Source organism: Hetaerina americana, unplaced genomic scaffold (genome assembly GCF_022747635.1).
Source record: "Hetaerina americana unplaced genomic scaffold, ioHetAmer1.1.p SCAF_14, whole genome shotgun sequence".
Taxonomy (NCBI): Eukaryota; Metazoa; Arthropoda; class Insecta; order Odonata; family Calopterygidae; genus Hetaerina; species Hetaerina americana.
Genome location: NW_027286514.1, coordinates 13,225,375 through 13,245,994, shown reverse-complemented (window position 1 = coordinate 13,245,994; position 20,620 = coordinate 13,225,375). Strand labels below are relative to the sequence as shown.

General features: G+C 35.0%; 1 protein-coding gene across 1 annotated transcript in view; it reads left to right on the top strand.

Annotated features, from left to right (window-relative positions):
- The window catches only part of Cals (calsyntenin 1), a 34,721-nt gene extending 14,455 nt beyond the window's left edge, over window positions 1-20,266 (top strand). The window contains exons 5-18 of the mRNA XM_071583539.1: window positions 1,457-1,603; window positions 2,166-2,378; window positions 3,080-3,343; window positions 3,798-3,925; window positions 5,129-5,306; window positions 7,914-8,087; window positions 8,212-8,344; window positions 10,059-10,267; window positions 12,855-13,042; window positions 13,118-13,234; window positions 13,894-14,148; window positions 14,694-14,799; window positions 17,301-17,473; window positions 19,867-20,266. Coding sequence (XP_071439640.1) covers window positions 1,457-1,603; window positions 2,166-2,378; window positions 3,080-3,343; window positions 3,798-3,925; window positions 5,129-5,306; window positions 7,914-8,087; window positions 8,212-8,344; window positions 10,059-10,267; window positions 12,855-13,042; window positions 13,118-13,234; window positions 13,894-14,148; window positions 14,694-14,799; window positions 17,301-17,473; window positions 19,867-20,193 — 2,612 coding nt within the window. The 3' untranslated portion in view covers window positions 20,194-20,266. The remainder of the gene's footprint in view (window positions 1-1,456; window positions 1,604-2,165; window positions 2,379-3,079; window positions 3,344-3,797; window positions 3,926-5,128; window positions 5,307-7,913; window positions 8,088-8,211; window positions 8,345-10,058; window positions 10,268-12,854; window positions 13,043-13,117; window positions 13,235-13,893; window positions 14,149-14,693; window positions 14,800-17,300; window positions 17,474-19,866) is intronic.
- The last annotated feature ends 354 nt before the right edge of the window (window positions 20,267-20,620 follow it).

Here is a 20,620-nt window from a genome sequence, read left to right as displayed (position 1 = left end):
CTGGTGCGGGGGCTAACGTACTGGCTTCCCACCCTGAGGGCGCGGGTTCAAATCCCGGCGGTGTTGAATATTTTTCAGAGGTATCTCGATCCCTACTTGAGGTGCTTTGTGGAGGGCACTTTGAGTGAGTACGCCGTCCGTCGGATGGGACGTTAAGCCGCGGACCCCTTGGCGCCTTTCGTAAAGAGTAGGCTAATGCCGACGCCGGGTTTCTCTCCACCCTTCATCCTTTCCTGTCCTTCCCCTATGGCGCAAATGACCTTAGCTGTCGGTCGCCTCCCCTCAAAACTACTAAGTATTATAAACACTTACGTACTTGCATACATCTCCATCAGGGGTAATGTATTGAAGCTATTGATGTTGTTCTTGGATTAGCTCAAAATTTTTTAAGCATTGAAGGAAATGGCATTATTTATTTCTAAAGAATATATTTGAATACTTCTTGTACTTGTTCTATCTTTTTGGTCTGTTGGCTATGAAGATTCCAGATATTCTTTATAAATAATCAACAATAGCTACCTTGTCAAATTTTGTGGCTGATATTTTGTCTGAAGAGTGCAATTTTCTGATATCATAAATTAATTGTATGACCTACAAAAATATCATCCTCCTCCTCAGTTATTTACTGCACAACTTCTGTTACTCATGTAGTAGTTTATGTCATCATACATTCTCATCATCCTTTCATGCATAATTGCTATTTCACCCATAAATTCTTACCGAATTAAGAATTTCACTTTTTTTTCTCTGTATGCAGCTTGGTTAGCATAGCCATAATAAATGTACCCAGTCTAATGTGGTTTCACATCCCTTGGGGTGTGAACTAGGTGTTCTATTCCATGTGTATGACAACCAGAAAACAATAATCCTTCAGCATTTATTTTGCTCTGGGAGTTTTTATAATTTTTTACTAGGCTGGAAAATTACTGTGACCGTTATTGTTTCAGTGTTTTTACTCATTTGAACACAAGACTTACTCTTCACTTGGGGAATGTGTCCTTTCTGAATCATCCTCTTATGGCAGTGTAATTAAGTGAGATTAAGAGGGCATAATTGTGAATACATGCGTATGAATGAGTGTTAAAGCTTTTTTCTCTTTTTTAAAACGTAAGATGACTCGCTATTGGAAATGGTAGAAAGGGTATGGGAAAATGGAAGGAAATAAACAGTACATATAATCTGTGACTAATTTTCCACCCCTAATTCTGTTGTGAAGTCATTTTTAACTTTAAATAAGTGTTCTTGGGAGTCTAAACCTATGCCTCCCCAAGTATTAACAGTGTGTTTTATATATTTTATTGTATCTTATATCTGTTCAACTCCCCATAAGTTTAATATAAATGTACAGAAATAAAACAAAGGTTTGTTTATTTCTGAAATTTCTTTTATATTTTACTGATTCACTGCATAAATACAAATGCTGTAATTTTTTCTGTTTTCATTGTTTGACAACTAGGTGTAATCCGCAACACTGAGCCTTTGGACTATGAAAGGAGTCACAATCACATTCTATCTGTGGTGGCTTATGATTGTGGAATGAAGGAATCGCTTCCCATAATGGTCACCATTAAAGTCAACCGTGTGTGCAAGTTGGGCTGGAAAGGTAGGATTTCGTCATGAATACCCTTAATTGTTCTTGACTTGATTTATTTGTGTTTGAATTAAATTATTGGGCATCTTTGGGGAAGATTCGACAGAGCTATTTTGAGTAGTTCCCAGTGTGCATTCCACCTAACCCTCATGCCTTCGTTCAAATCTTGCTATAAGCAGAGGTGTGGTGATCTGTTGGCTTTCGTGTAGAATAGAGTACAATAGTGAAAGAAAATATGTTTATTACTTCTGCTTACAAGGTTACAAATTTGTAAAAATGATTTAAGCCTCATAAGTTTGTCAGGTTTTGTTTATCTTAGTAGCATTAAGTTATTTCTGTATGCTTGAGGAAAAAATGATTTCTTAATGTGTTGGTGGAATTAATTTAAGCAACTTTTATATGGAATTCATGAGCAAAGTTGTGTTCAATAATGACACATTTTGTTGCTGGTCTTGGGAAAAGTGCATTTTTACCATCTGCAGTCACTCTATGAAAATTCATTAAATAAGAGCATATCAGATAATGTAATAAGATACTTTGTTTCGTTCTTCACCCATTTTCATTATACTTTCAGGTATTCCTGAACGAATTGACTATTCCCCTGGCTCAGGAAGGGAAGATCTCTTTCCTGATGCAGAATTAGAGCTTTGCGACTCACCCTGTGGAGGCAGCAGCAGCACAAGTGGAATTCACAGCATTGAGGCTAAGGTTACTCTGGCTACTAGGCACATTGGAAAAGGCTGCGACAGAGACACATATTCAGTGCAAAGTCAACGAAAACTTTGTGGTAATTTATTTTTAGTATTGTAATCTATTTTCTAAATATTTTCATTTTGTCTTATTATATTGAATTATAATCTAATAAAAAACAAAATGTACGTAATTTTCCTGTAAAGTTATAACAGAACTGTAGTTGAATGAAAAATATAATATTTATAGATTGATGAAGTTTACTATGTTGCCGTGATTGATGTAAGCTTCTGGAAATAAGTGTAGAAAGTTGATTTGAGCTTGAGTGACGTATTATTATATGAGCTTAGACAAAAAAGTTCATTTCTTTTTCATATCCCATTGGGCTATCAAAATCTTGACCAATCTAACATATTATTGAAGTTTATCTCAAATGCAAAATTTTCTCTATTACACAGCATGATTTATCAATAAATTTTGCTGAATTCCTGAACAATCACAATGCGAGTGGGTAATGGAATAGAAATAGACATCACTAATGAAGGTTGTTATCTATGTTATCTTCTTGGTTGGTCCATCTTGTTAGAGAAAGCATTTGCAGGCATCCTAGACTCCTCCTTAGGTTTAGGTGCTTTGACTTCTCTCACAAAGAAATTATTAAATTGCCTTGAATTACATTGTCGTACAAAATAGACCATCTTGGTAAATATCGCAAGGCCTTTATCTTCCAAATCAATCCACGGAAACCCTTATTGCAACTGATTCATGTTTGGTTTTCTCTCTTCCTTTTCCTCTTAGGTGCAAGTGCTGAGAGCATTGACCTCCTTCCCAGCCCTGGTGTGGGTGCTGAGTGGACACGTGCCCTTCCCACAGATGAGGGGCGCGAAGCAGACCGTGTGTTTGAGTTTGATGGTGGCAGCAGTGCTGTTGTTGTCCCAGCAAGTTTGGTGGACGAGTCTCTCAGTTCTAAGTTTACCCTCGCCACGTGGATGAAGCACAAGAGACACCCAGAGCAGGATCGTCACGTCAAGGAACACATTCTCTGCTCGGCTGATGACCACAGTAAATATATCTCCTAGTTGGAATATTTGCTGCAAGCATGTGACTATTCCCTAAAAAGTTGTTTTCATGTATCACTTTAAATTTCTTCATGTTCTGTGCTGCTCAAGTGATCTCCTGCTGAATGTTTGGGTTACTGCTCAGAATGCACACATGATTCTCAAATCAAATATTGTCCAGAATACTTAACCAGAGCCATATGACACTTATTTCTGGGAACTGTCATGCTAGGAATAAGGGAAACATATGCTCTTAATTTTTATTATTTAAGTGATTGGATGGTGATGATAGTTTGGATTCACACTTCAAATTGTTTTGTCATTGATTTGTTGTCATTGTCACAATAAATGACTAGTTAACATTCTTAACCAATTATATTTTTTATTTCAAGTGTCTGGTGTCCTGAATATTTTGGCAAATTGACCTAATACTCTAATTGATACTCTTTATATTGCAGAGATGAACAGGCATCATTATGCTCTCTTTGTCCGCAACTGCCGTCTGATTCTACTTCTACGGAGGGATTTCTCGCAAGGAGATCAGAATGTATTCCGTCCTGCTGAGTGGAGGTGGAAGCTACCTCAGGTAATACTCGTGTTTAGCTAGGTGGTTAATATAGCAGGTGTACAAAAAATAAGATAATTTTAGAAATATTTGTGATATGACTTAGCATTTATAAGGAATAACCTAAAGACATGTTTGAACATGACTTATAACTCTTGCTACTTATGTTTGAATTTTGATGATGCATATTCATAAAAGTAAAATGTTTAGTGCACCTACTATTATTTCTCTCTATCTGAAGAATTTCTCTTTAAATGCTTGTAAAACATTAGGATTTTTTAAAAGGTGAATCATAAATGTGCCAGAATAAATATTTCATTGGTGAAGAATTTGATTGTGCAATATCATTACCTTTGAATGTGAAGAAAGGAGAGCATGCAAATAAAGTTCAATTTACAAACAATTTGGGAGTTTCAAGCCATGAGTTGATAGCAATAAAAACAGCAATTGAAAAGGAGATCCTTGAAAGAGTTTGAGTTGCTTCTGAGCAAAGTATTATTTGCCATTGAAATTATTGACAAGACTTGCTGGGAAAATTTAATCCCTTGGGTGGATTTCATCCAATTAAGGTTTGACAGTATTGGTACTTCAATATAATGTTATTTTGTTATATCTGCTTAATTTAACTGGAACAGAAAAAATTCCATTCCAGCAACTTAGAATACAATTTATGTCAGATAAATATGTAATGTTAAATTGCAAATGCTAGTAATAATTTTCTGTTTAAAATAAATTCTTTTGAGCTTCTTTAATTTTTAAAAAATCATACCAATTCTTCACGGTGCATTACTTAGCCCTTAGAAATGATTTTTTTCTGATGCTTGGATTTAAGGGAATGGGTTGTTTTTTCAATACAAATTTTGACGAGATACATAGGCTAATAATAGCACAGATATGGCTCCTCATTGATTGCAAGGCTTTGTTTTTTAATATTATCAAACTGTTTCTTTAGAATTTTTCTTATCTTAATTGTTTTAGTCCAAAATACATAATGTACACGTTATACAAGTTGTTCCCATATTCAGTGGCAACTATGAAATATATTTTTATTCAAATGAATTTGTACAGGAATACAACTTGTATGTGGAACAGAAAAATTAAATTTGTTTTATATTGTTGTGAATATGCATATCCATTTCACCCAATTCAGGGGTGTTACAAGATTGAAATGTTTTTATTTCTTACTTCTACCTGGTGCTCTAACCATGTGTCCTGTTTTTATAGGTGTGTGATAATGAGTGGCATCACTATGCTGTTTCTGTCAAGTTCCCTGAAGTTGAGCTGTATGTTGATGGCCAATTGTTCAAGTCAGAAAAGAAGAATCCAGAGATTATTGATGACTGGCCTCTACATCCTACTAAAGGAATCAATACAACTTTGACCGTTGGTGCTTGCTGGCAAGGTTTGTATCATGCTAAGGATGCATAAACCTATTAATTATATGCTGTAATAATCTTTATTGAGAGGATAGTTAGTGAAAATTTTCTTCCATGTGCTTAAGAATGCATCAGGTGCATCGAGAAATAGATACATTATTTAATGGAAACTGCAATGGTTGTTTGCATTCCAAAGTAAAATAGAAATAATGAATTAATATGATCAATCATATATTTATGAAGCTATCATGTTCAAAAAAAACAATTTAAGCATTGTTAATTCATAAAAATTTATGTAGAATCCGATGTAATTATTTCAAAGTTTTCTCTCATGTTTACAATGCCGCAAGAAAAAAGTCTACACATCAAATAAACCATTTAATAATCTCACCCTGCAGTCTATAGAGCCATGTTAACAACACCTAGTTCTATGCTGAGTTCAGTAAAATAGTTAATTGTTTTATAATGGACCAGCAGGATCATGAAAATTTATTTATTGAAATAAATATGGGCTGTTTTATAATGCATTATTTATGCAGAAATATTATTTGATTGTATGTGAAGCCAGTTTTTAGAAATTACAATGAAGATAGTATGTCTTCATATATGCAGTGGCCATATCTATGGGTGCTCATTCATTATAATTTTTGTATGCTCTTTCAAGCCTAAGCATTGTGTATTGGCTGTAAGGTTATTATATCTAATACTAAAGCTTGTTGGTTCAAATCCAAGCAAATTCAAACTTTTCATTAGCTATTTCATTAATATTTATCTGAGGTTCCATGAGACATAGCAAAAGTTATTGTATTTGGAGGACTCTCCCCAATTCCATCCTCCTTTGTTTGATACTTGTAAAAACGAAGTTATTTTTATCATAATAATTATTAATGGCAGTCTGTCACGGGCTTAACAACGGCTACATTTCTAAGCTTCACCTAACATGGCACAATGTAACACCCTGCACCTAGCCCTTAATTATTTCCATACACTTTCTGACTGCCTAACATTCTCTGTTACAGTCTTCAATATTCCATCCCAAATAAAAAACCTTGCATTTACTTTTTTGCTGTCAAATTTCTCCCAGAAACCCTTCACTTTTGTTCCTCTACACCTGTATAATTTTTTCCATTCCTTTTCACACCAATACCTCAAAGAGACTCCCGTCTGTGTTAGTCCTCTACACTTATACTTGTCCTTGTTTATGCCCTCCATTTTCAATGTTCGACTTGGTCGTGTATTTTCTCAAAAATCTAATTACCTTTGTTTCTTTTAGATTGATTCTCATCCCGTACATATCACATTGATTTTATAATGTCTTCAGCAACGGTTGAAATTATCATTACTGGTTAAATAAAGCTTGCTCATCCAGAAAGTTAACTGATTTTATGAACATAACAGTTTCAGGTTTAACTTGGTGGAATTCCTTCAGAATTCCTTCTTTCTCACCTGATGATGATGTGCAGTATGAAAACCATGGTCGTGAAATATTAAATCTTTATTGTGGAAGTGTTAAGTTTCTTTTTTACCCTCATGATTTTATAAATTCCCCAAATACTTTCATTCATATCGCCAGCTCATGGTATGCCTCTTTTACTAATTTCTCTGAATATATGTTGAAACCTACCACTGCCTTTGATAGCCCTCCCTTTTCTATCTGCACCTACCTGTATACAACCTGAAACATGTATTTTGTTGGATCTGGTTAGGTCCTCTGTCCCTTCAATCTACCTTTCTGTATCGCATTCATTCCTATTACCAAATTTACTCTGTTACTCCTTCCTTTTCATCTTAACTAAGCATCTACCATCCATTTTCTCATCTGTCTTACATTTTTTATCATCTTGAATTTGAAGTGATAGTGCCAGAGCATTGAAAATCATGATCTGAAACTATGTTTATCAGCATGTTGTGGAAGTTAATTAATTCAATGCTTAACATCATTATTACTAATGTTACTGACTAAACCCTCATAAAAATGTCAATTATATTCTGGGTTGCCCATGCATGTCTGTGTCTCTTAGAATGAAATGTTCAGAAATTATGAATTTCGTAGTTTATTTTATACATTTTACGAGTTGGCAGATACAGTATGTAGTAGTTTGTCTTTGGAAAGATCCTTTGTAGTGTCTTCAGTAAACTTAGGTATCAGGTATAAAGATGATGATGATGCTTTAAAATAATTTTTTGTCCCAGAATAGGTCTCAAAAACTCAATTGTTATTGCATATTGTTAAACTTTTGGCTCCCATAGCAAATCATGACATGAACCTTAGTAAGCATATTTATTTAATGTATGAATGAAATATACTATGTTAGTAATAAAGCTAATCAAAAACCATCATAAATAATAACTTTAAGGAATTAAAAGAGCCAATTCATTTAGGGAATATTTTACAAATAGCATTGACATGTACACATAGTAGCTATGCCGTGACATTTTTCTCATACATAAATTCCTTCCAATGAAAAATAAGAATTATAAGCAGCCATAAGTATGGAGTGCTTAATTTTGGCAGTGGCATATCCATGTACTTTCTAGTTGTGGCATTCTCTTTGTTTTCTCTACAGTGATGCTGTGTGCTTCTAGCTGAGCAACCTTACCTAACCGTTACCTTTTTTTATTTATCCCTACAGGTTCTGAAAATAAAATGAAACATCACCTCAGAGGATACTTAGCTGGTTTGTCATTGCTTTTGCACAAGACAGAAAGGCCTGAGGTTCTTGCCTGTTTACACAAGTGCAAAGAGTCCTTGGAAGTACCAGCCATGGAGCTTCTTGAGCCAGGCATGGAGCTCCTCACCAACAGTGGTACGTGTTGTCAAGTTTTTTCCAACCATTTATAAGCCCCACTTTTCTTGTCACTTAACCTGAGTTCAGTTTCATTTCTGTAATCAACTACTATTAATCCATATTTATTCCAATCATCTGATAGATCTTACTGAGTTGAGCATTGAGGGAGATAACAAAACAAATTTGGAGATTTTGGTGAGAAAAATTGGCTACACAAACTCTCGGGAATTTCCAACTCCTGGTCGCAGAAACCTTCATCTTACTACATCTGTTGTGTAAGTTTTTATTTTTTATATATTAAAAACTTTTTTAAGTCTTAGAAGTTCAATATATGAAGTTCTTCGGAGTAATTGTCTTCCATTCATCGATTGTAGGAATTTTAACTTCATTAAATTTTTTGAGTTACCTATAATGAGTATAACTCAGGTAAGTTAACATTATATGCTAGTGTGTATTTGACTTTGGTGTGTACGATGATGGGGAATTTGCTTTAGAATCTGGTGACAGGGAAAAAACTTGCAGCAAAATGATTACAACTTCAAAATGTACTCTTGTTTTAGGCAGTTCGCATTCATTCTCTATGGATTCCTACTTAGGATATATTCCTTATTCATATTCCTGGATAATCTGGCATGAAAACCGGTTACCTTTATTTTTGTTTTGTTTCCATAATTATTGCCTGCTCGTCATGTGAAATGGTTGAGCGATTGAAATACAGAGTTCAGCAACATAACTTCCTTTTTTCAATTGCAAAATGATATCAAAAAAAGTTATGTTGCTGCAACCTTTACTCTCTGAATTACGGATATCCCTCATTGGCTAAAGGGTTTATGGCCCATAGAAACTCAAGTGTTCCATAAAACCACATTGGGGGACTTTTTAGTGTATGGGAAATCAGGTTTCATATTGTGCATGCATAAAGTGGAAATCTACATAACTTCATTTTTACTCAACTAGTCTTTATATATTTAGACAGAAATTTGTACTACTTTGAAAGTGATCACTCTTGTGATAACCTCATAGCACCGATAGGAATAATGAGTGAAATATTAAAACTCATTATATATTTTGAAGATGGTAGTGGGATGATTTTTTTTACTGTAGGCATGAAGGTAGAAAAACATGTATAAACCTTTTGCCCTGGGAGCTCTTAAAGGATATTTTACTTTGCGTGCCCTGCATTACCCACCAATAGTCTCTTGTCAAGAAATGCATGCTTTCGCCTGTTAGTTCTCATTTTCTCGTATTTCTATCAATTTTGTAAAATGAACTAGGATACAAACACAAGAAGACTTTTGTTTCTTGAAGAATCTCTAAAAGGTGCATTTTAAAGTAAAGAAAGAATTTTTATCATTCCCATGATAATATCAATCTGAATGAGAAATTATACATCGACTCAAGACATTTTCATGTATTTGGTTGTTATAACAGGTCTAATTGTATTTTTCTTTTATGTACATTGATTTCAAATGAGTGATAATCTACAATGTGGGGCATTGTGGTATGGTAATGTTGTTCTCTCTTAAACTGTACTTAGCATACCCAATAATTATAAGCTACACGCTAAATAGATGCCATTAGTGAAACGAATTCAATCTGCTGTTAATGAAGTAATCTTAGAGGTTCCTTGTACAAATATGTCCACTCTTTTAAATGCCTTAAACAAATGATACAACTTTTACTTTCCTAATTCTATTAACACTGTCAAAATGTATACTTTTGATTACCCTGATTGCTGCATTTGTTGATAAGCATCATTCATTAAATCTTGTTTGATAGTAAACGTGATAGTTTTGATTCGATTTTTCATCTGTTAATGTTTTTATTTTAATGTATGCAACCTGGTCTAAAATGTGTTTTTTTTCAGATAATCGTGGATTTTTTGGGTTCAGAATGGAATTTTGACTCAAACTATAGTGAATGGTTTTGTCTTTTATTTATGTAAAATTGGCTATCCTGTAATATGATAAACTTGAATGATCCTTCCAGATGTGGAGGTGGAAGATCTGTAAAAATACCATCAGTGGAATCATTTGTTATGGTGCTGCAGCCATCTCGGCCTACAATTGAAGTCAATGGAACTGGCAATGTTGCCCGTGAATATGAAGACTTCCGCTTGGGAGTGAGAATTTTCACTGATGTCCGGGTGTCTGTTACTACGGGTGACAACCAGAAGAAACAGAAGCTGTGGAAGAATGGTATTGTTCTTATTATTTTAGTAATTATTCCCCACGATTTCGCATTGTCTCTAAAATGGTGTAAATGTTGGATCTACGAGGTCTGTCCAATTAATACCAGCACTGAGGTCATAAAAACTTTATTTTGCAAAATTTTGTCTCCATCGATTTTCCCCTTCAAAATACTCTCCATTTGTTGCTCTGAACTTATTCCATCTTTTTTTTCCACTGTTTAAAGCGCCCTTGGAAGTCCTCATCAGTTAGGCTTTTTGTTTTCTCATCGTTTCTTGCTTTATTGTGTCCACATCATCCCAGTGATATTCCCTCATCACATTTTTGCATTTTGAAAATAGGAAAAAGTGGCAGGGGGTAAGATCTGGCAAATAAGGAGGATGATCATGGATGATGATTGAATTTTTTGCCAGAAACTGGCAAACAATCAATGTTGAATGTGCAGGTGCATTGTCATGGTGAAGGATCCATCCATTGCCTTGAGTTGAATTTAGTCACACACGATGCATGCGATCTCTCAAACGCTTGAGAACTGTAAGGTGGAACTCAGCATTTACTGTTTGTCCTTCAGGAAGAAATTCTTGATGAACAACACCTTCAACATCAAAGAAAACCAGGAACATGACTTTGATTCTCGATCTGCTTTTTCTTGATTTTTTGGTTTGGGTTAATCCAATCAAAATGAATGTTTTCTTCAGAGCATTATCACCGTAAACAGCTGTCAACATTTCAGTAATGTCTTGATAACTTTTTGCGTACTTCACCAAAAACTTGATGTTGATTTGTTACCCCCTAATTTCGTCAATTTCCATTTTCGATAAACAGTAAAAACAAGCACAACAGAAACTAACATAACGGGCACCATTCGCACACTTGACGATCTGGCAAGCACAGACGGCTCATTGGGTCTCAGGCAACTAGGACCACAAGTGGGCAGGGCTTTACTCTGCATCATGGCTGCATTTATTGGATAGACCTCGTAAATTATGGCTGCATGCGTTAAATTTGGTAAATACATATTTCAGAGTTCATAATTGGTCTTCATTTTATAAAACATTGCTAACAGAAGTGCAGCAATTTAATAATAATGTGTGCGTGTAGAAGGAAGTAATCTCTTGGAATTTTGTGTGCATGTGTAAAGCAATATAATTTGATCCAGACTACCAGATTATTTTCTTTTGTTACTACTGTGGACAGCTATGTGTTATCCTATTTTGTTCCGTCAAATTTTGATGACCCACTTTAGATATAATTTCTGTAATTTAATTTGGTTCATGAACCAAATTTTGCCCATATGTCTTATTACATGAAAATTTGCAAGTATAAATAATGAAGGTTTCGTTTCTATTTATTAAAAAAAAATCTGTGTTCACCTTTGGTTTTTGAATAATTTTTTCGTATAAAAAGAGTGTGTCAACAAGATGAATGTATGGCTTTATTTAGATGTGATTGTCTGTTTTCTTTGGTCATTAGCATTCAGCAAACTTGGAACTTTCAAGAATTAACAGATTTCGCCCTGCATTGCTGTGTTGAGGAAAATATCAAACTGGATAGAATCTCAACAGTTGAAATGTTGCAAACTTATGCTTTTTGTTGCTTGTCTGTGTTCATTAGATGTAAATTTATTTTATGCATTTAGGAAAGTTTTGTCCAATTTTTTTTTATCATGTTCTCAGCTAATATAGATGCAATGATTATTTTGCATCGGATTTGTATGATTACAAATTTAGCATGATATAACCATTGTGTCAGAAGACAGTTTTATATAAGTATTTATAAAGTTATTTATTAAGTTGAAAATTAGTTTTAAATTTAAAACTTAGCATTACAACCTTGTTTACATTAGCAACCCTTTCCAAGATATCATGTATAACCTGTAGACAGTGATATGCCATGTTTGTGGTATCAAACTAATGCAGTTGCATGGATTTCTAAATATTTAAACTCATATTTTTTTGCAATATTTCTTTCAAAGTCATGCAAAGAAAGCACACAGAAATTTGCACAATCATTATTAATCATTTTTTGATTGATATCTTTATATCTATGGCAAAAAACACTGGTGGTAGCTCAACTATCCTGAACTGAAAATGAATTAGTTAATGGGTGTTTCTAAAATTGTCATTGGCAGTAACGTGAACGCCGTTTAAAGGTTGTGAGGTTCTTTTATATTGAGATTACATTTACCATTGATTACACATAATGATGTAATGAAGGAAATCAATCCCATTTTTATTATTAATGAAATTTTTTATACTCTCATCTGACAGTGATCTCTTTTTTCTTTTATTTTAACACCATGGTCATTGGCTGAATCATAGAGCAATTTTTGTACACTTGAATTTGCTGCGGAGCATTTTTAATTTGTTGTCAGATCCAGCCAATGATATGGTGCAGGTCTCTGAAAAAATGACTGTCTGTGAAACAATATCATGGAAACTAACCGACTAATTCTGTTATGCATTAAATTTAAGCTATTAGCATTAAATTATAATTAGAATTCCATTCACCTGTTTTAATCTTGTTAGGAGGAAATTTTTACTAGTTTTTAAATTCTGAAAGTATTCTTAATCAATAATATTTTCCGGTTGTTTAGGTGAATCGATGAGTGTCATTGAAAGGAAATTGGATTCCTGCAGTGTGTCTGTTTATCCTCCACTAAATCCTGACCATGAAACTATAACTCTGCCTGAAAATATGCTTTCTGAGTTTGGTATTGTGTCAAAGGTCAACAAAGATGGTGTTCTAATTTCTGGTGCCGACATGATATATAATTATGAACAGGTATGTTCTTTGAACTTCTTCATTGCGAATTATGTCTCTGAAAAGTTGGTATTATATATTATTGTCAATTTTCAGGTGCTACGTCAGATTCAGTACACAAACAGAAAACCAGCCTATTATCTGAATCGGGTGTTTAAACTTACTTGCTCAGAACTAAATGGAAGGTTTCTAAGCAATGAATATGTTCAAACCGTAAGTATTGGCATCCTAATGCTCTTTGTGTTATTATCAAATTGCAAATTACCTGGGGCAATATTGTAGCGATGATTATTGCATAGTGGTGAAATTGATAATGCATATTTATTTGAGGATCCAGTTTACTTTTGATGAGATCTACTCAATACTAATCAATTTATTGTAAAAGAAAATATCAATTTAGCACTTTGAAAGAACAACTTCATATGAGTACTTTGGCCTTATTCTTTTTTATTCTTGAGCTGCTCCTTTCTGTGTAGCAGTACATATGGATGATGATTGGAGTAGATGAATTGGATATTGATTTCAGCTGTAATGTGGATGTAATGAAATTATGTCAAATATACCATATTGGCCTGAATCTTTTATTTATAATCAACCTTTTCTGCCAGATTTAAATTCACGTGGTAGACCTGGCTGCCATGTTTAAATTCATGGCATAAAATTTCAATTTTAAAAATATATGATGTCTCACCACATATTTATTGCATAATCATGCAACAAAACATCTTGCTGTGCAAGAATTTCAAAATTAATGCAAAAAAACTTCGTGTATTCTGAAAATGAGTAATATTTGTCGTAGCTTCTTGGAATGAGAACATAAGTGTGTTGAATTGAATGGCATCTGACTCTAGCATGCATGCGTGTCTTGACAGCTCACAGTGATCCATCCCCGTCTGCCAAAGAAGGGATTGGTGGCTGCTACTCTAGCAGGAAGCAATATGAGCAAATGGGCTGGCGGCATTGGAGCCTCGGGCCATGATGCATCTGCAAAGTCATCAGAGTTACCTGGGAGCATGAAAAAAGTTGTTGCTACTGGTATTCCCTCTTCTCTTGGAGAAAGTTCTCATCCAGGAAGGCAATCCTCTCAGTCAGTTGCTGCTCCAGCTCCAAGACCTGCTCATGCACAGGTCAGCTTTCTTTTCAGTAACTGTTTTTCATGTTCTGTAGCTCAACAGGTTCAAAGACATAAATACTTAGTTCAATTAATAGAACTTTGATGGAATATATTTGATTAAGAGACCATTTAAGAATAAATATTTCGTTTCTTTCTCTATCGGTAAAATATCATTTCCTCATAAGTAGACAGTATTTTTGTTTTGAAATATTATTAGATATTAGAAGTAAACAATTTCAGGGATAGAGTACTCATTCACTTACTGAAATTAGTTTCTGAAAGATAATATTTTAACTGAGCTAGCATTTGGAAAAGACTACTTTTATTTTATGTTGAAATCTCATTGGTGGTGAAGGAGAGAGGAGCTTAATTCAAATAAGTTAATAATTATAATCCAACTCTTGGATGTGCCAAGATGTAAATTTGGGTATAAAATGATTTATGGATTTCAGTGATTTTAGTTTATCTGTATTGGTTGATTATCCACAAAAATAGCTGTGGAATTATGTAATATATTATTCCTGGTGGTCATTAACAAAGTCTTTTTTTAAAATCTAGATTCAACAGAGGCATCATGCGGAACTTCATCCATCACAAACTATTGGTGATGTTTATCTAACTGCAGATGTATCAGACACTGCACAAGCAGTTGTAGCTGGCGGAAGTAAGTTCAATTTTATTTTATGGATTAAAATATTTCTATTTGGTTTAGTGCTTAGCAGTCGTGGTATAAGTTGGTGCTCTCTTCAGTCGAAAGCATCCACTGAAATATTTGGCTTTTAATAGGTCTCAGATTGGGAATTAGCACAAGTTAGTTTTGTAATAAAAAATTTAACTAAACCATTTAAATAGTATGCAAAACTAAAGAGAAAAATATGTTTCAAAGCAATGACAATTAAATAGAGTGATCAATCTAGATTTTTGAAAGTGTTAACTGCTTCATAATATTTTCAATTTTATAAACTATATAAACGTAATTTTTGTTGTTGAGTTTGAAGTACTATGTATGGCTAAGGAGACAAATGGACGTAATGTTTTTCAATTCGTAACTTACTTAACTGTGATTTTTTCACTTAGTATGTACTGATGGAACCAGAGAGGATTTGGAAGTGCTCTGATGACCTGACAAAGTCTGAAATGATCTGCTTTTCTTTATATTTTTTGAATGACAGTGTACTGTTGTGGCAGAAAAAGTTTTAAGTGGAAAATGAAACTTATCCCCTTATGTTCTACTGTGTAGTGTTTTATGTATCATTTATCACATGTTTGATAAGTGTGTTAGTAAAAATTGATATTAAAATTTAGAGTTATGTGATAAATATTGCTGGTTGGCGCTAGAGATAATAAAAGACTGGCTTAAGTTCATACCCCTAATGAAAAAGTAATAGTAGACTTACAGGGTACTTTCAAAGTTCTCTCACCATGCCTACATGGTCTAGATTGTCATGAGTGTTCATGAGGGGAATACAGCTTTATGGAGACATTGCTTCATTATCCATTCATATCAGTAAGGTTTAGAAAAGGATGACGTTTAAACTTTTAAATCAGTCACTTAATTCATTTTATTCATACAAATTTTTGGAATGTGGATGTCTAATGACAAATTCCAAAGAAACTGCGGGAGATGCCGCAACAGTAACTTTTAACGGAGTCATCCGCTAAATGTGCATTTTAATGCAACAATTTCAGAGCGTAAAAATCATTCGCCTTGACTGGGACTCGAACCCAGATCCCTCAATATCCGGTCGTTGCAAATGCAAATTGTTGCATTAAAATGCACATTTAGCGGATGACTCCGTTAAAAGTTACTGTTGCGGCATCTCCCGCAGTTTCTTTGGAATTTGTCAAAGGGAAAACACCATACGTGTTTAAAGTTGGCTTTAACCTCGTGGACAGTGGCGCCTCGCGCACGTCTACGAATGCATGTGACATTGTATGTACGGTATTTCGTCATAACATCTAGTTCCTTTAAAAGCCCCAAAATTTCAGAGTTTAAGAGGACGCCTCGGTAGCTTAAGTGGCTAAAGCACTCGACCGGATATTGAGGGATCTGGGTTCGAGTCCCAGTCAAGGCGAATGATTTTTACGCTCTGAAATTGTTGCATTAAAATGCACATTTAGCGGATGACTCCGTTAAAAGTTACTGTTGCGGCATCTCCCGCAGTTTCTTTGGAATTTGTCAAAGGGAAAACACCATACGTGTTTAAAGTTGGCTTTAACCTCGTGGACAGTGGCGCCTCGCGCACGTCTACGAATGCATGTGACATTGTATGTACGGTATTTCGTCATAACATCTAGTTCCTTTAAAAGCCCCAAAATTTCAGAGTTTAAGAGGACGCCTCGGTAGCTTAAGTGGCTAAAGCACTCGACCGGATATTGAGGGATCTGGGTTCGAGTCCCAGTCAAGGCGAATGATTTTTACGCTCTGAAATTGTTGCATTGGATGTCTAATGTTTGTTATCCCGTTTATTGTGAAGGAAGTATAAGGTGATGCTAGTAGTAGTGCTAATTAGTCTGTGGAGCTAATTAATCAGCATATATTGCTTGCCAATGTGTAATTTTTATTATGAAAATCTCTCTTTGTGGTTTTGAGTATAATTAAAAGTTAGGATTAAAAAAACTCCACCTATTATTTAAGCATGTATGATAATTTTTAGGATTTTGCTCTGGAGAGAAAGATAATGGTCACTTAATGTCATCATCATGGGAAAAAAATGAATTGTAATTGCAAGAAAGTTCTGGGGTTTTTCAATAAAATTGGAAAATATGAAATGATGATAAAAATCAATCTGTGAATGCCTACATTTTTTGTAATTGGGCTCTACCATTTATAGATGATTTATTTAACTGAAATGACAAGTCTTTTTTTTAGATGGAATAGAGCTAGAGCCTTAAATTGAATAGGAAATTTAAAAAAAATGTTGGAAGTGTTTTGGAATGTTGGTATGGAGTGAACTAAAATAGAGTAATTGTTGGTCATTTCTAGAAAACATGTAATAACATGTAACTTTTTTATAGTATATTCTTATGCTAAAAAAAATAAAATGTGCAGTCACTACATTTGTACTCTACAATGCTGCTTGCAGTCATTAAATATTCAAATATTTAGTGAAACACAAAAATTAAATCAGAAAATTAAATGCCGTGTTTTTATTGTTATTTCAGGCCATGCCGTCACCATCATCATTGTTGTTTGTGTGGGCTTCTTGGTATTCATGATTGTCCTCGGTGTTATAAGGATCCGAGCAGCTCATCAACGAGCTCAGCGTGAGGAAATTGCAGACACTGAAATGGCTTGGGATGACTCTGCACTTAATATTACTGTGAACCCAATGGATGTGAGTAAAATCTGAAAGTTCAGTGTTTGTGGAATGTTTTGGCTAAGGAATAATGAAGCTGATGAAAAAATATCGATGGAGACGATGATTGCATAATTTAAAGAAATTTTGGAAAATGCTATGCTGCGAAAGTATCTTTAGTCTGTAATATTTAGATTGTAACTATTTTGTGTATAGAATAGAATTCTGTCATTATCCTTCATGGTAACACCATCAGCAGACTGCAATTTTTATGAGTTGTAGTTTTCCAATGATTGATTATTCTCCTAATACCGTCATAGACCATTAATTCAATACCATCACTAATCAATACCTTCATAGGTCATACCCTGAAAAGTACCACAGTAAAATAACATTAGATTAGTCAGTCTTATCATCTTCCTTGTCTCGGTTGATAAAAAATAATGAATGTTAGAGAATAATCCTCATACATGTGTAGTCCAGTAAGTCTGATTGGACATTTTATTTCTAATAAAAAAGTTTCTTAAAAGCTAAGATTAAATTACCTCTATTACAGTGAAACCTTGGTATATTGACTTTGAAGGGATTGACAAAATTGACATTTGGACTATCCAAGTTCAAAGTAAACAACTAATTACACAAAAATGTTTCTTGCAGTTCTGCATTTGGGCAACAAAATACCAGGATAATTCCTTTGTTAAGTTTGTACTTAAACTTTGTTCACTATGCTTAAAGTCGGAACATTTGGTCCTGAAAGTGTTTAGAAAAATAAAAACATGAATGAATGCCTCATGGATGTGACTTGGTTAACTGCAGACATATCCACTGGCCTAAGCTCATGAAATCAGCCCAACTAAGTTTTTCAAATTTAAATTTTGCAGTGGTACAAGTAGATTGATCTACAGTTGAAGGTGCAGTGAGATTCTCTTCCATTATCACTTGCTGAAGAGATCTCTGTCACCACTATGATTCTTTCTTTTATTCTCTTGAGCTTTTCCCAATAGAATACATTCATATTTTGTTGTCCAAATTTCTATTATGCCTATGGCAAATTATGTCATAATTGCAATGAGTTTGACACTGAGCAAGTATCTCACATAATAAGCATGCACCTTACACACATCATCAGTATAAGTGAAAGTTATTAGTTAATTATAAGTTTTAGTGAATTTAAGTTCATCAAAAACCTATTTCTTTAACATTGCCATATTGAGCTAATCATGATCTTCAGACTACTTAAAAATGCTCTTTTGAATTTCACCACAAATTTTTAATAAGCTGTGATTTCATCTGGAATATGTTTTATGTTGAAGTTCTAGAAATTTCTGTTGAATGATTTTATGTTGCAAAATTAATTAAGCCTTCAGAATATCCTAAAATCAAGTGGATGTGAGAGGAGGATAGGCATTAAGCTTCAGCAGTGTGTGCAAGGAGAATATCTGAAGGAAGTCACCCTTCACAATTGAAAGCACTTTTGGTTGGTTTCTGAAAAGGGCTTCCAAAAGGGAAAATTGGCATCATGATCAGTGTTTATTTGCTCTGAAGTGATTGACGAAGACTTTCACATACCTTACCTAAGGAAAATAACGCTTATGCTTCCACCGCATCTAATTGCTAGACTTCAATGGCACAATGGCTTTTATTTCTCTCTTGTGTCCCTAATTCATTGACCAGTTGAAAAGGTGGGAGAATAAAATTACTTCATCCAAACAGCAATATTGATGATTGCCCAATTTTTCTTCTCCTTTTCCCTGACCCATTGGGCAGTTCTACAAAAAGTTTTGTTAACAGAGAAACTCCTGTAAATCATAGTCAAGTAATCAAAAGGCCAAATTCATTCCCAAATGATTGACTTTTATGCTATTGATATCCAGAACAACACTCAACTGACCCAAATTTGTGTGTGCCATCATAGAACACTGGCTGAAAATTTACCCTTTGGGAACACCTAATGTGGACTGCTGTCATCAATAGTTGAAATATGTTAAACATAATATTTTAATCTGATCCCATATTCAACAAAGTTTATTGTTCTTCACTACATTTTTGAACATTTAATGAACTCTTTTAACTTTTTTATTGAGCTATACTGTCTATTTTTTTTAACAGTAATGTCATCATTGAATTAATGGCTCTTTAAACACAGGCCTTTAAGTATTTGAGTGGTGGTCATTGACCCTATTTTTTTGCTTTGCTCAGTTCACTGGGTCTTTTTTTTGTCCATTTCCTCTTCTCCACCATATGGATTGATTGCAGTGAATACCAGTCATGCACTCCCATCATCAAATTACTGAATTTGAATTCCTAAGAGGGAATCCTATCACAGTATGCTTCTTGTGCATGCATAGTTCATTTTCCCCTGTGTGCCTCCGAGGTTGGATGAAGCATACTACTCATTATCTCTTGGCCTTCTGGGCCCATTCCCACAGCAGCTGGATGCACAGGGATCGCAGTCGGGTCACGGGAAGGGAGGCAAAGGTGGAGGAAAGGGTGGTGGACACTCGGCCTTGACCCTCTCCGGTGGTGCCACATGCTTGGATGATGATGACGATGACACTTCAGATGACGGGTCAAGCTACCGGGATGACTTGGACTCTTCAGACGAGGATGAGGAGGAGGAAGAGGAGGAGGATGAAGAAGAGGAGGAGGAGGAGGATGAGGATGATGGGGGCTCTGGGAGGGAAGAGGAGGAGGGTAACAGCGGGATGGGAGGCAAGGGCAAGGATTTGGAGTGGGACAATTCAACTCTGGCCATCTAAGGAGTGTGGCCCTGTTGCCCCCTTGTACTTGATTTTCAACGTAAAAGAAATAAAAAAGGGAGGAGGTTGTGGAAATGGGGTGGTGGGGGGTTGGAGTAACTGGGGTTGGAGAGGGGGAAGAATTCTGCTAAACTCTTGCCGCTGGTTGTGGAAGTGAAGAAAACTCCTCTTAAATGGGGTTGGCTCTCCCCAAAATGTGCTAAGCTCTCCCCTCCCCACTTGTCTCGAATCTCCCCGTGAGAGGCCGCCCATCCCTTGACGTCCCCCCATTAACGTTTGCCTGTCGATCCTTCCCTCCTCCTTCCCCCGTCCACAGCTCCTTTGTTATTGCTGTCACATCAATTCCCTTTTCATGTTATTCCTTATTTTATTTCCTCTTTGACTCTGGTAAGGTGGACTGTTTTAGGAGCTGGTGTGGGTTTTGTAT